This window comes from Ambystoma mexicanum, chromosome 1p (genome assembly GCF_040938575.1).
Source record: "Ambystoma mexicanum isolate Mex_15411 chromosome 1p, UKY_AmexF1_1, whole genome shotgun sequence".
In the NCBI taxonomy this organism is placed as follows: Eukaryota; Metazoa; Chordata; class Amphibia; order Caudata; family Ambystomatidae; genus Ambystoma; species Ambystoma mexicanum.
This window is the reverse complement of record NC_090921.1, coordinates 737,528,651-737,544,253: the sequence shown is the minus strand read 5'-3', so window position 1 is coordinate 737,544,253 and position 15,603 is coordinate 737,528,651. Positions and strand designations below refer to the sequence as shown.

Here is a 15,603-nt window from a genome sequence, read left to right as displayed (position 1 = left end):
GGGGCTTTATAAATTCAACATTTTCAGATTTGCAGTGATGGTCTGCATAATTTAGTAGTAATACTAGAATTTCAGCCTTCCCGGTTGGAAGAGTGAGAATACTTTGCTTAGTCGTTTGAAATCCCAATATGTGATTACTCCTATTTATTTATTTTTTTTTCGCTTGCTAGGTGCTTATACAGGAAGTAAATACTGTTTCAAAGCGCCCACAGGGCAACATGGAGGGAACAGGGGAGAAACCATGAAAACATAACACATTTTAAATACAGCGGGGAGGGGTCGTGGGGGGGCAACCTACTATGTCTTTTGAGTGTTCAGAACGTGCAAGTGCAGAAGGTAGAGGGAGTGGGATAGGTGCTGCGGGGATCATGGGTGAGCAACAGGTAAGTGCAATGAAGGTAAGTGTGGGCCTCCAAGGTGGAGGGTGAGCCGAAGCAAGTGCTGAGGATAGACAGAAACTGGAGGCGATTCGGTGACCAAGGTCATGGCCCCGAGGATGCAAACGGGCCCTGAACACCAAACAAGCAACTGTGAGATTAGCAGAGGATAGGGGGGGGCGAGGAGGTGGTAAAGGGGAACTTCTTGAGACTTTCATAATGCTTAGGGACAGGAAGTTAGGTCGGTCTTTCTTTTTGGAAACAAGTTTGGCAAAGATTTCTTTTCAATCTATGCAAATGCTTCATTCACCAAATAATTGCACTGATGACAGCAGCTGGATAAATAAAAGAAGGTAAGAAACAGAAAAATTGATAGATGAATGGAATGAAAAAAGTGAGAGTAAAGGAAAGAGAAATATTAGGATAGTTGTAAGAAACCAAGAAAAGAAAAATTGGTTACAGAAATTTAAAGACAAAAAAAACAAGGAAGGCAGGATTAGGGAAAGAAGTGAAGGAGCAATAGCAACAAGGCAAATGAAGAAAGAGAATGCAAAATGGAAAGAATACAGGCAAGAAATATAGAAATAAGCAATAAGAGATTCAATAAATAAAAGGAGAGAAATAGGGAAGAAATAATGTGAGGAACTAAAAATGTATTGAATGAAGGATGGCAAGAGTAAAAAGGAAAGTGAAACAAATATCAAATTAAGCAAAGTAAAAAAGGAATGATGAAATGAGGCAAAAAGGGTTCGAAGAGATAAAAAGAAAGTAAGGAACAGATGGAATGAAAACTGAAAGCAGGATGGAACTAATGAAAGATGCGAAGAAGGATTAAAAGAAGAGACTGACATAGAAAGAAAGGGGCAGGCAGAGCCTAAATAACACTGCAAAAAGGGGCTGGCCAATCACTAGAGGAAGCTGGGGCAAAGATTCAGGTGACCAACCATTCTGGCTGGTCACCGGAACTGCCACTTAGCCAAAGGCACCACCACAGATCAACAGGCAATGAGAAGCATCCAGGAACCAGTGCCGGATTAAACCCTATGGGGCTCCCTGGCGAATTATCTCCTAATACATTTTTAATTGTGTCAACTTTCAATTTTTATAAACCAATTTTATTACAGTCTGTACATTACACATACGTTGTTTGCACCGGATTTTCTTACAGACCGACAGCTGCCAGAAGCTGAGCTTTTCAGAGACAAACTGTTATGTGAATTTTGTGTCTCTGGGTTATGTACTTGAAGTTGTTAATGGGTACATTACATTAATACAGTATTTTATCTATAGTCTTTAATGTAATGTTTTCGTTTCTTTGAGTTGATTCTTTTTTTTCTATCTTTTGGAAAGAATTTAAGAAAGATTGTTGGTAATTTTCTTTCAATATCAAATCAATATAATTTTGATCTGTTGTTGCAGGGCCCCTAAAAGGAGTGAGGCCCATAGGCCGGTGCCTACTTTGCCTATTTGGTAATCCAGGAATTCCGGGAACCTAAACCAGTTAATATCACTAAGGAGGGTGCTACTGTGGGCTCAGAACAAGCCTATGTGGGCAGAACAGCAATTTTTAAGGCCACATTAGGGTAGTCGCCTGAACAAAGGAAGCCCTGAAACGCAAAATGCCCAGAACCAGGATTTTAAAAAAGCGTTGGTACCCCAGTGGCTACCAAAAAGGTACATTGGGCTAACAATGCAGTAAAATGGCTTGCACCCTTAGTCAAACCAAAACTAAAGTATAGCTGCCACCAACCTACTCTCTAAAACCTTTGTAGGGTGATAGAATCACCCTAGAGCAAAAGTGGGGAGCCTGAGAGGCACCCTTGGGACTGGGCTCCTTGGGTGACCCAATACCATAAGTAAGGTATAAATGGTCGTAATGGCAGTGGGACTTCAGGTGAAAATCAAAAAAAGGCAGGGGACAAAAGTAAAGAGTTGAGGGGGACCTAAAAGGTGGCCCTAGAATCCCCAAAAGTTAGACTTCTGACTTAACAGTGGGCTAGTCCACCTCATTCACCTGCTTGTCAGAGGTTAGTGTCCTTATTCTGGCAGAGCTACACTACCTATCTGACAATTTCTTATACGGAGATGAGCACGTTATAGGCCCCACCCTTCCTTCTTTCTTGAGATGGTGTTGAATTTTCTGATCAACTAGGACATACTTTTGCCACTCTACTTTCCAAATTTGTTGTGTCTTTATTTTTCAACCACAAAATGGCCAACAAGTCTTTTGCATAACTCCAACTACTCGACCTTTATTAGTTGTGTATTGCTCTACCCAAGGTGGTCGGCAAATGTCACTGCTCGCCCCCCCCTTCCCAAAAGATGGACAGGTAATCCTTTTTAAAGGGTCTACCATGCCAGCCTGGCAACCATTTAAGGACAAGCCCTTCCTTCAACTGTCAGTTGGGGTTGAGCAAAAGACGCTGTACCTTCAAATCCTTCCTCTGATGCAGAAAAAAACCCTTGCTTAACTGTATGCTTGCAGGACTCTGATTTTTCACGTAGACTGCATGAAAGACGTTTGGTCCTCAGACACACTCTGTGGCAGATTGTTATTCCTGGAAACATGTTGGACTACTGCTCTGCTCTGATTGGTGGAACAATGCATTGTGGCAGTCCATGCTGAGTTTGGGCCTTCCTCCTAAACTGATCCATACTGGTGGTGTGAAGGATAAGATGGCTTCTGTATCTTACCAGCACTTTCCCACCCACTTAATTTCCACTACTTGATGGATTTTCAATCCTGATAAGATGCTCAGTTTGGTTAAACCTTCCTGAAGAAGGTCTTTGCTTGAAATGAGGAAATAAATAAGCTGCCAACACCACAGTCAATCTCTGGCTAAAGTATTGCCTGATTCTGGAGGAATTGACTCTTGAACCTGTCGTCCTTAGTCTGTGATCTTCCAAATTAGCCACCCTTTAGCACTCCCACCCTTGCTCCATTTACAACTTTGTGGTGTGGGCCAGATGGAAAGGGAGTTGTGACTTTGCTATGTTCGTGTATGTTGTACTGCCACCAGGGCATCCAATGAGTCTGAAGAAAGGAGAATGTCTACTAGTACAAAAGTCACCATGGTCAACAACCTGTATAGTTATCTCACTCTCCTCCATCAAGCTCCTCTTTGGTGGCCTGTTATTGACTCTTTCTCCCTTAATTCTTCTCCATCTTGCGCCTCCTTGACCCACCTTGTTCTTACCGTCTCCTGATAGACCATACCACCCACTGCCCTGCTTCCTTGGCTACCCTCTTTATATATTAGTCTCCTGCTTCACCACCACCTCTCTCCTTTTTGGCCCTCTTCTCTCTCATTGTGTTACTCTAATAGGTGACTCTACTGATGTATTTCCCTCACCCTGATCGGCTTTGCAATGCTATGAGTCAATACTCTTGTATTTTAACCCTCTGCCTCTTGAATCTTTGCAGGCCATAAACAGAGCTATCCAGAAGGTTAAAGAGGAGTACAACATTGGTGTCCTGGACATCTATGGCTTTGAGATCTTTGAGGTACGTTAAATGATTATACCGCGCTGAGCTATTTTGCTCACTCTGTTACTAGTAAAAGTGGCCGTTAAGAAATCTTCCAACAAACTAAGGGTCACCAGTTTGAATCCAAAGCTGAGTAGTAGTTGGAGCAGTGCCTGTCATTTATGGCACTTACAATCTGTGGCGCAGTTGCACAATTTTTTATGACTACGTTATTATTGTCACAAGCGGCTCACTACCACATTGGCTGCTGTGTTAAAGTATTAATCTGCTTTTAGCTCCTCTCCCAGTCAATTCTCATTTCTTTATCTGCATAGCTACCGCTTCAATCTCTTGTCCCTTCACTTGTTTCTTTTATATTTCCTATTCACTTGGAGTTTCAGTGCTGCCTCTGTCTTGCTGGTCATTGTATTTTTGTAATATTTCATATTTCTATTTATTTACAGGTTGCATTTTTGATAGCCAATGGTGTCACTGCTTTGCATGCTATGAAAGGGTATTGGTAAAGCAAGAGGTTGAGAATATTTTGTATAGAATGATGGTTGACACTAGGACCCTGATGACTTCAACGAGCGTGGGCTGTTGTGCTTGTGGAACCGGAGCGTGCAGGGATGATGAAAGCTAAAGCCCTCCATGGGTGTTTGAGTTCCTCCCTCTGGCCCTCGCACTCTATCCGTGTACTGCAAGTGTTTCACAGCCTCTGTCCACATGCCCATATGCCCACCCTCTTTTTATGATTGACAAACAATGCATATCCTTTTTTTAAATCTCTGGTCGGGTCATTAATAATGTTCTTTGCTTGTTCATTTGCATTAGGTACGCTTCTCACATTGTCAGTCCATCTGCCCCCACCCCAATTCGCTCACATGGCCCCTATGCCTCCTTGGGTGGCTGAGAAAAAAGCTGGCATGTAGTCAACATTTATTAGAAGCTGTCCCCCTTTTTCTGTGTTTCATACTTGAGACCCTGAGCATGTGACTACCACCCCACTGTCTGCCCGGTGCCTAATCCTTCTATGAATGCCCTGTTTATAGGTGCAGAATGTGACTCTTATGTAGATTTTCCTGAAGCCATCTAGTGAGGGTTTCAAAAGACCAATCCAAAAAGGTGTGATCCGGACGTCCACCAATCTAGTCCATAACACACTACATGATAAAGTTGCGGAACAGTCTGGCTTTTTTCAGGAGGGGATAGGGCTTGTATCGTGGTACTATTAGTCCCACACAAACACAATAAAATACGCATCTAAAACGGGATATGCAAATTTAGAGATCTTTGAAGAAATGGTCATACAGGATCCTAACAGATTTGATCAACTGGCTGACTTCCCATATGAAGAATTTAAATAGCGCTCAGTGGGAGGCGATAACAAAACTTAAATCTCCCACAATAATAATTGGGCCGTCTGATAAAAGTGGCAATACTGTAGTGATGGCCATAGTCTGATATTAAGGAAGCCAAGAGACCAATACGGAGTAGCATGTGCTATGGAAAATTGTCTGAAAAGCCCACTCTGTAAATGGAAGCAGAATATGATCTAATGCTAAAACATTGGTAAGAAAGGGGATTGTTTCATTGGGTGGAAAGGCAATATTTGGCCATTGCGCATCCCACTTACCACCCAAAGATACATCAAAACAGACATAAACCACCTGGCTGACCTAAAGTAACCTCCAATGGGTCCTTACATGAGTGAACCTCCGTTCTGATTTGTAAATAATTTGCCATCATACAAGAGGGGCGCGTTTGATTTGCTTGCTACAATAGCTGAGTTACCTTGTGAGTGCACATATATTCTAGCAACCTTAGACATTGTATCCCTTTTATACAATTTTAGAACTTGACAAGGCTATGAAAGCAGTGGAATATTTCCTTCTAGGCTGGCGAATTACAGATATCATTCACAAATGCTGCTTGATGTTTAGATAATAATTTTTCTCTTTAATGAGCAATATTATCGGCAGTTACATGGAACTGTTATTGGCACTTTGGTTGCACCGACCTACGCTTATTTGTTTCTGGGTTGGTTGGGAAAATGGTCTTTCATTCTGCTGAGATTTATTCTATATACAGAAGATGTGATGGTAATGTACACCATAGTTTTGCCAAAGAAAAATACTTGGTTGTAATTTACTTTGATAGCATTACCCCCTGGTGAAGTACACTTTTGTGGTTTGAGGGTTAGGGCTGATTAGGGGGTGGGAGGGGTGGGGGCATTGGTAGGGAAGAGGAGGTATGGGACAACCCTGCTCTCCCCCCCCCCCATTTAAACAAAAAATATTATGGAAAAGAATGAAGTGACATTGTTAAAGTAAATTACAACTAAGTAATTTACTTTGGCAAAACAACATAGAATCTATTGTACAGGTACACAGGATGGCCTTTTTATTGTTGGGAAGGAACAGGAGGAGATCTTACAAGAATTTGTAAATGTCATACAAGTCTATAATTCTAATTTTATATCTATTGTCATTTATAGAGCACCTACAGCCAAGGAGTCTAAGCATTATCATTCAGCATTATCATTCAAATATCTATTGACGACTCCAAAGGAAGTTACATTAAGGGAAGGGTTTTGAGTCTCTAAAGTGGAGAAGGATTTTTATCTCTGGTCTTGTGGACGTGCATTCCAGTACTTGATGGCCAGCGCCTGGAAGGGTTTCCCCATTGCTAGAGTTCACTTTATTCTAATACCCGTTAAAAGCAAAGCTTGAGAAGATCTTGGATTACGGTGAGGAGAATAGAGCTGAAATATTCTTTGAAGGTACTTTGGTCCCGTCATCTGGAGCGCTTCGAACATGAGTCAATGCCTGAAATTAGATTTTTGCTGTTACCGGTAGGCAGTGCAATGTCCCGAGGACCGGGGATATCTACATTCTTTGCAAGGCACCCGTTACTGATGTAGTGTTTTTATATTTTGTATTACTTGAAACCTATTTAGGGCATATTTGGGAGCGCCTAGTAAGAAGGTGTTGCCACAATCTATCCAAGAGCTAATGCCTGCCCGAACTATAGCAGCCACGTGGCAGTCTGAAATGAACGGCCTGATTTGCATAAGAACCATTAAGTGGACATTTGAGGCACTAATAATTTTGTTTACAAGTTGGCACATTGGTATTTGGGAGTCTAGACACCCAGCTTTATACATATATATTTCCCTTTTCTAGAGATAGTTCTTCTTGAGTATTCAATGATTTTGAATGCAGCAATGTGCTCTATTCTGTTTTTGATACATTGAGGTGCATCCTGAATGCATGCAATGTTCAATGCTACTGAAGATCTTATAGCTTCTGGCTTCTTTTTTTCTGTATTCAGAGGGAAGATGAGTTGAGTATCTGCACAATTCTGGAAGCCCATGGTGATACTGACATTTTTCAACCTGCATGGCAGGATAGAATGATCCAGGATGTAGAATGATCCAGGATGTTGAAAGCAGGTGATAGATAGTATGGGATGGGCTGTAGGGCCCTGTACTGTGATTTAGATAAGCTATTTCACATCGGTGAGTGTGGTTGCAGTACTCCTCCCTGGGTGAAAGCCTGAGCCGTTTATGTTCCAGATCCTCCTGCAAATGTTTGGTGTCATCTTTTCCCAAGATTTTTAAAGCTGATTGGACATTTGGAAATTTGGCGATAGTTCCCGGTGTCATGGGGATCTAATGTTTTCTTTTTCAGTAACCGGGTAATCCACGTTCTATTGAGTTCCGCGAAGGACCTGTTCATAACATTTATAATAAAAGGAACTAAGGAACAGCTACAGGAGTTTGATCATGCTAGATAGCCATGGATCTCCAGGACAAGTAATGAGCTTCATGGAAGAAATGATTGATACCAGTTACCTGATGTGTAGTGTGACAGATCAGAAGGAGTGCACGGACACTGAGGACATTTTTACCTTGTCTTTATTAAAGAAATAAGAATAAGGCCGATCTTTCCCTATCTCTATAGGGGTTACCTACCAACTTTACAAAGGTGCGAGTCACTCGTGAGTCAATGTCCAAAGGAATAAGTCCACTGTCCAAAACAAACCCAATCTGACCCAACCACTAGTCTAATCAACTAAGGTCAGGAGAATGACTCCCTTCTCCTGATGGTTGTGCTTTTAGACCTTCGTTACTTTTAGAGTCCTGGTTTTCATAACATTTTCAAATAGTGTCTTGCTATCTTTTGATAGTCTTTCTCTTCTTTTTTGGGGGAGATTTCTTTCTCCTTGTTTGAATCCTTCGTTCTGGGTTACAGGACTCTGAATATTTTTGTCTAATGCCTTCTCTTCTGGGGCTTTTGTTTCCAGAAAATTATCATTCAGATTTTCCTCATATAGACTTTCTTGTACAGCTTTTGTCCTAGGAACTTCTCTGGTCTTTAGTTCATGGTTGTCTGTCTCTGTCCTTTTAAACTCTTTGTCTTGCAAAAGGGTTTACTTTCCCCTTTTGCCAAGGTAATGACGTTCCATTTCTTTCACTCTTCAGGATTTCTATGTTTCTCTTTATCACATTGGCACAAACGGTAACTTTATCAACTTGGTTTTCCCAGTTTTGTCATTGGTACTGTGACAAGTTTCTCTGATGCTAAAATGAGTCCCCTTCGGCTTCCTGGTATTCCTGTTCTGCCCGTTACCTTCAGTTTTGCGGAGCAATGTCTCTGGTGCCAGTAGGTACTCGGGACCTTCTTCCTTCCTTCCTGTTTCTTCTTGGTTTGCTTTCCACGTCGTCGGCTTCTTGCAAGTATCTTCAGTCGGGTGGTGTTGGCTTAGTTGAATGGGCAGCCTGACCCCCATGATTGCTTCGTGGTCACTTCACCACAGAGCTTTCTGCTCCAGCTGTCTCTGCTTCGTACACGCTGGGCTTCCTGTGTCTTCCTCTCTGACTCAAAGCAGTTCTGAATCTCGTGGGCTTCTGTCTCGTTCTCTCCCCCCCTCGCTTTGCGTATCCTCTTTCTTCAACATACTTATCCCAGTTAATTGGAGACTTGAATTTAAAGAGACAACTGCTCTTTCTTTCTTGCAATCCCATAACTTCACTTTGATCCTTTTCTTGGTCTTGGAACTTGCAATTATTTTTCATATTAGCTGGTTCCATATATGCCATCAATCATGTGTAGGGCATCAGGGAGTTCCACACAGGAACGGGAGTCCTTGTTCCCAAAGGGGGAGTCTCTCCCGGTGAGGGTTTAAGTATACACAAACTAGGTACCTTTCAGCTCTGGCAAAGAAGAGAATAACTTAAGTTGTGATTATTGCCCTACTCGGGAAGGCTAAAATATATTTGGCCAAATCCATTTGTTCTGAGGCTTATCCTCGGTGTGCATGTTTCAGTTTGTAGCTCCTCTTGTTATTTATTTATTTTGGATTTATAGAGCGCCCAGCGGCCCAGAGGCATCATGGCACTGTTACAGAATATTCACTTAATGCAATACAGTATTTACTTAGTACAGGTCAAGACAAAATTCACTTAGTACAGGTTAGGATAGCAGTGTAACAGACAGTAGTGCATATTCAATGACTGTGTAGAGAGGGGTGTTATGAGGTTACAGAGGAACAGTGCTGGAGTCCATGCAGCGTGGTAACTAGTTAAATAACTTTGTTTTAAGCACCTTTATGAACACTGTGAGGGATTCTATGTTTCTTAAACTGGGCGGGAGCGCGTTCAAGGCTTTTGGGGCTAATACTTCAAAACTGGTGCCGCTAGCTTTGGCTCTGTTGAAAGCTGGGACTACCAGTAGTTGGGAGTATTGGTCACGTTTTGGTCTGAGGGCCGAGGCCTGGTGTATTCTTTCAGCCAGGTAGGCTGGGGAGGTCTGGGAGATGCATCTGTGTGTGATCGTAAGGGCCTTGAATGTTATGCCCTCTTTGATCGGGAGCCAATGGGCTTCTTTTTTCGCTTGGGAGATGTGCTCTCTTCTGGGGATACTGATGGCTGCTCTAAGGGTGCTGTTTTGTGCAATTTGCAGCCTGTTAATGTTATTAGCAGAGGTGCCTAGGAGTAGAATGTTACAATAATCAAAATTTGTGCCAATGGTGGCTCTAGCGATGTTAAGACAGTTATTTGGCGACAGGTGGGGTTTCACTGCATTTATGATTTTTGTTGTGAGTGCAGCTGATGAGATGGCGTTGACTTGCCTGTCCATTGATAGGGTGGAGTCCAGGTATACTCCACGGGTTTATAATGCCGCAGAGGCTGTAATAACAGTGTTCTCAATACTAAAGGAGCTGTATTTGTCGTTTAGTTTTTTTTAGTGATTCTCTGGGGCCTAGAATTTCTGTTTTTTTCCCCGTTTAGACATGGGCCATTGGCTGCCATCCAGGCCTGGATGCGGGCGTATGTCTTCTGGAAGGTGTTGAGGTCTTGCTCATAGTCACCTGTTGGGGGAGGAGAATTTGTGTGGCGTCGGCATAGTTGGTAAAGGCTATGCCGAAATCTTCTAGGTCATTGAAGAGGGGAAGAGTGAATAGGTTATAAGAGTGGGGAGGTACAGGATCCTTGTGGGACTCCGCACTCATTGGGGGATGGGTCGGCTGAAGCCTGGTCAGAGAAGACCCTCAGAGCTCGACCCTCCAGGAAGGAGGTGATCCAGGCGGTAGCTTATTGGGAGAAGTGAGCAGTGTCAGTGACGTGTTTACACAGGATCTTGTGGTCAACCAAGTCAAAGGCCGCAGAGAGATCCACGAGTAGGAGAAATTAGGACTTGCCTTTGTCCATGGCTTCGAGTAGTTGGTTCTTGAGGTCAAGTAGAGCTGATTCTGTACTGACGAGGGCGGAAACCAGATTGTCTTTTAGCAAGGCTTTTGTGAGCTTCCAGGTAAGACTGAATCTGTAGATATGCCGCCTTGTCCAGAATTTTCAGCAGGAATGGCACAGTGGTAATTGGACGGGAGTTGTTTGGGGAGTCAGGATCCAGGGTTGGTTTAATAGTGGCCGAACCCAGGCTTCCTTAATGGTGCATGGGATGGTGCTCGTGGCGAAGGAGGCATTGATAAAGGTAGTGACAAAAGGGGCCAGGGCTGTCACACAGTCTTTGACTAGGTTGGCTGGGCATGTGTCCCCTTTACATAGTGATGGTTTGGTGTGCTTCATGATCAATAGGACTTCAGGAATTGTTACTTCCCTGAATGCAAAGGGTTTGGGGGTATTAGTGCATGCAGTGGGGAGAGTCTGTGGCTGGCAGGGTGGCGGAGGGCTTTGATGTGGGTGATGTGGCTTTGGGCAGTTGGTTGAGTTGTGTCTTAATTTTGTTCTGGACGGTTTTGATTTTGTTTAACATGGCATGTTGAATGTTGTTACACCCTGTTTCGTTTTTCTCAGTGGGTTGCGCAGCGGTGGGAGGGATAGTATGCTCATTGTAAATGGCAAATAACTCTTTGGATTGGGAGTTCGATTTCTCAATCCTGGAGTTGTATGTAACGGCTTTTGTTTTTGAGATGGCCTTTTTGCATTGCTTGGCAACTGCAAGGTAGGCATCCCTTGTGGTAGTGGAGGGCTTGGTTTGCCATGAGGTTAGTGCTACTCTTTTTGCGGTTCTGGCATCTAGGAGGTCTTGTGTGAACCATGAGTTAGCATGAAGTATATGCTTGGCTTTTTTCTTTTCCAGTGGGGCTATAGCATCTAGTACCTCTTTAAGAGTGGTGTTGTAGATCTCCACCAGTTCTGTCGGGTCGTTCGAAGTGGGCTGGGCAAACACTGATCTCTCAAGGAGCGGGAGGATTCTGTCTACAGTGAGCAGTTTTTTTACCTAGCCATCAAGGCTGGCGCAGGTGGGTTTGGGTTCCCTCCTATTTTTGAGGGTATAAAGAAGTGCAGAAGATGGTGGTCAGTCCATGGGCGTGGGGTGTTAGAGCTGATGTCGGCTGCACAGATATGATACGCAATCCAATCTGATATGCGTCCTTTGGTGTGGGTTGGGTCGTTGACTAGTTGGGTGAAGCCTAAATCTTGGAGCACTTTAGCGAGGGCTTTGCCTTTCTTGTCTTTGTGGTCTTTGAAGCCCAGGTTGAGGTCTCCTAGGAGAATTGCTGAGTTTGTTTTAAGGTTGTCCCCTATGATATGGGTGATGTTGGATTGGAAATCGAGAGTTGGGCCTGGAGGGCGGTAAACGGTGTGTAATGTTATGGTGTCATTTGGCGAAGGGGATATTTTTAGTGATAGCATGTCAAAGTTGTCAGCCTCAGTGGTTTTCAGTTGCCTAGCGTTGAGGGTTTCCTTAAGAATTAGGGTGGCCCCTCCTCCTTTACTGGAGGTTCTGTCTTGGCGAAGAATGATGGAGCCTGGTGGTTGGATTTGGCCGACGGCTGGACCAGAGGCTTCATGTAGCCAGGTCTCAGTAATGGCTAGTATGTCTAGCTCCAGATGCGTAATGAGATTGTGCATCTCTGTGGCATGAGCTGGCAGGGTGCGTGAGTTGATTAGGGCACATTGGAATTGTGTTTTCTGGTTGTTCCCTGATTTGGGTTTGATAGGGATGCTATTGGGAGTGGTATTTTTACTGGTGGTTTTTGGCCTAGGGGTAGCGGTCGGTGATGGCGACTGGTGGGGTTGCTTTTCAGGGTATGTTTTAGGAGTGGCTGAGGAGCGGGCAGAGCGGGAGCTTAGTCTCTGATTTCTCAAGTGTAGAGGCATAGGGTTCATGTTAGCCTGTGTACTGTGGAGTGGTTTGGGCAGGATGGTGTTGCAGCTATGCAAGGGAGCAGGGAAGGCAAGATTAGAGCGAAGGTTGGGTATGCCTGTGGATAATGCCAGTAGGAATGGAGTAGGTGGTACGTTATGGGAGTGTGGGTGACATGTTACAGAGTGGGTGATTCTGAATAGTATGGGGCACTTCAGCCAGTTCCCGTGGGCTGATGTATAGTTGTATACTGTGGTGAGGTACTGCTAAAGGTTGGTATGGTGCACTGTGCTGTGATTTACATAAATTGGCATAAGTATACCTGATTGGGAGGTGTACATTCAAGAGTGACAAACATACATTTTAGAGTGAACATTTCAAAAGATGGGTAACCTACGTTTCAGATTAGGCAATGATGTTACAAAGGTGGGCAATAAGCATTTCAGGAAGAATGGACAGCATACATTTCAGAGTGGGTAACAGTGTTTCAAAACATATTTTTCAGAGTGTGCATTTCAGAAGAAGGCCGACCTGCGATTCAGAGTGGGCAGTGTTGTCACAAGGTGGACAATAGGCATTTCTAGAGGTGGGCAACATAGACAGTCAGCAAGTATTTATAGAGGGCAACCAGCATAGGTAACGGGTAGTTATAGCAGGCAACAGCATTTCAGGTGTGGCATTTCAGCAGGCAGGGAATGCGGCCTGTTTGGGGAGGGCTGATATGCATTTATGCACTGTTAGTCTAGCAGGCTGATAAGATGGGGGGTAACTGGGATAAACATAGCTGACACATTGTAATGTAAGGCGGCAAGAGGCAAAGCTCAGTTAGGTTTAGTAGCCATGCTAGCGGGAAAGCAGAAATAATCAACTCAAGTGACAAAACGTGTGTTAGTTGTACAATTATTCAGTCTGATACGCTGAAAAGAGGAGTCGGCTATTGAGACGGGTATGTCTGTCATGGTGTTGCACGCAGGGCAAGCATAGGGAACAGTTTATAGGATAGCAGAGAGATCCTCTTTAGGCGCGCTGATGCTGGCAAACATATAGGCTAGAGGGCGTAAAGTGTTCTGGACGAAATGATGAAAGTTTGTGTGCATAAAATCCGTAAATGTAGCTTAGTATAGCTGGTTGTTGAGAAAGTTAGTCCTGGATGATATAGTCGGGAAGCTTGGGGGGCAGAGTTCCTGGCTGACGGCGTGTACGGCTGTGTACAGGCTCGGGACAGGATGCAGCCTCGATTCCCTGGGCCTTGTAAATGTGGGCGGCTTACGCCTAGCAGCGTCTGATTGGTGCTAAAGAGGCACACGGTTAGTTAGAAGTGGTGTGTAATCTGTTTGTTACAATTTCGACATCTATGTGAGCAAGTCTTAGATATTGGTTTAGCATCACTTTAAAATGTGATGGACGGTTATCTTTATTCCTTGGCAAGGCATCAGAGTTGTTTAGGCTGTGTTATAGGAGCAACACAGCTATTCTAACCACTTAAAAGCTTACTGACAGAAAGAAGTAACCAGGGTAAAAAGTTCTGGGGTCTAGTCTTCTGGGAAGAAAATTAAGCTAGTGGAAAACAAATTGAAAAAGACCTTGTATCATAAGGAGACCAGTACTAACTGACATTGCATACAGAACGTTCACATCCCAGAAGTTTAAAATGGAGTTTACCCCTCAGGAATTTTATTAGAGTGAAACATTTTTCAAATTAAGTTGATTGTTTAAAATCTAGAATGATCGAAAATATCCTGTACATGTGCTAGAGAAAGTGTAGGAATAGGTATATAAAGGACAACATTATTGGTGCCAGGTGGTACCATGTGAGCAGTCAAATGATGCAAAAACGGAGCCCATTGGATTTATAAGGACATCTACACAACAAGCTAGTGGTGATCGAACATTTTTAAATAAGCCTTGGTGTATGTAATCTTTTTAAAAGCTGTCCCAGATCTATGTTAGGAAATAGGTTATTATGTTTCTGACATTTAAAAACATTGTTGGCCCCTAGCTGTTTTAAAAAAACAGACTAATCAAAGAGCAGCTTTGTGGTTGCCAGCTAAGAAATTGGGTTGTAATAGAAGTTCAAAATATAAGGCCTGTACATATGGGATGCATGTGGATCTATAAACCAATCTTAGAACAGGAAAAGCAATGAAAGTGAAACATAGCATCACTCGTGTTATCAAATGATGTGCTCGTATGTAGCTGCAAAAAAAGGTACAACATCAGGGAGCTATAAAAGAAATAGGGATCTGACAAATCCATTGGCAAAATACTTTATGGAAGTTCATGCAGCTGAAATATTTTGAATTTGTTACTTCGCAATATACCATGTACCGATATATCCTGGAGGAGGGACGAGCAAGACATTTTAAGGCAAAAAAGAGGCATCTTATATTGTGTGTTTAGCTACTGTCACAGATGGCACAAGAATCGGTCCAATTTGCAGCAATGGTTCCAGGGTTTTCATTGAGCTCTTTGTAAGCCCTAGGGCTGTCTCACTCTCTCGTCTTGTTTTGACCCTGCACCCTGACCCAGGGCTGAAGCAGGAGAGACGCCAGCAGTCTGGACAATGAAGAAGGAACTAAAACGACAAAGGCTCCCTTTCAGGTTCTCCTATCATCAGGAAGGTAACTGGGAGCATGGGAGGCCATGGGTGACTCCAAAGGATCATTGCAACAATCAGTTCACTTGTCCAGTACCAAATCTGGAAATCAGTTGAGTTTAGTAAAAAGGGAATCCAAGAGCAATATTTATAAGAAACTGTTGAATGGTTAAATGGCGAAGCAGAATTGGAAGAGATAAAGCTACCCTGAGAAAGGGGAAAGTTGCCTCGACATCCTGTACACAGTCCACATAAGTTTAAAGAAGAAACAAGATATGAGCAAATGTTTGGAGAAAGTTGGTAATTGAATCACAACTTTAAAGAAAGTACATCAAGAGACTGTAAAAGTACATGCTGAGAATCCCAAATTAAAAACAAGGAATCAGAACATCATCTCTAGATGGTTAAAACGGGAGGAAAGAAAGACAAAAGAGTGCAACGCTCACCTGATTCCCACGGAGGCGCTGACCCAAACTGGACTGCTACAGTTGCTTCTATGACTATGATGAGGCGTAGAACTCGGAAGACGCTCTGGGCAGGACCTCCGAA

The 15,603-nt window shown here is 43.3% G+C and overlaps 1 protein-coding gene across 3 annotated transcripts in view; it reads left to right on the top strand.

Moving 5' to 3' along the window:
* The window catches only part of LOC138580024 (unconventional myosin-Ie-like), a 483,826-nt gene that overhangs the window by 290,107 nt on the left and 178,116 nt on the right, over window positions 1-15,603 (top strand). For all 3 annotated transcript variants that reach the window (XM_069650257.1, XM_069650259.1, XM_069650260.1), the window contains exon 11: window positions 3,802-3,882. In XM_069650257.1, the coding sequence (XP_069506358.1) occupies window positions 3,802-3,882 (81 nt within the window). The remainder of the gene's footprint in view (window positions 1-3,801; window positions 3,883-15,603) is intronic.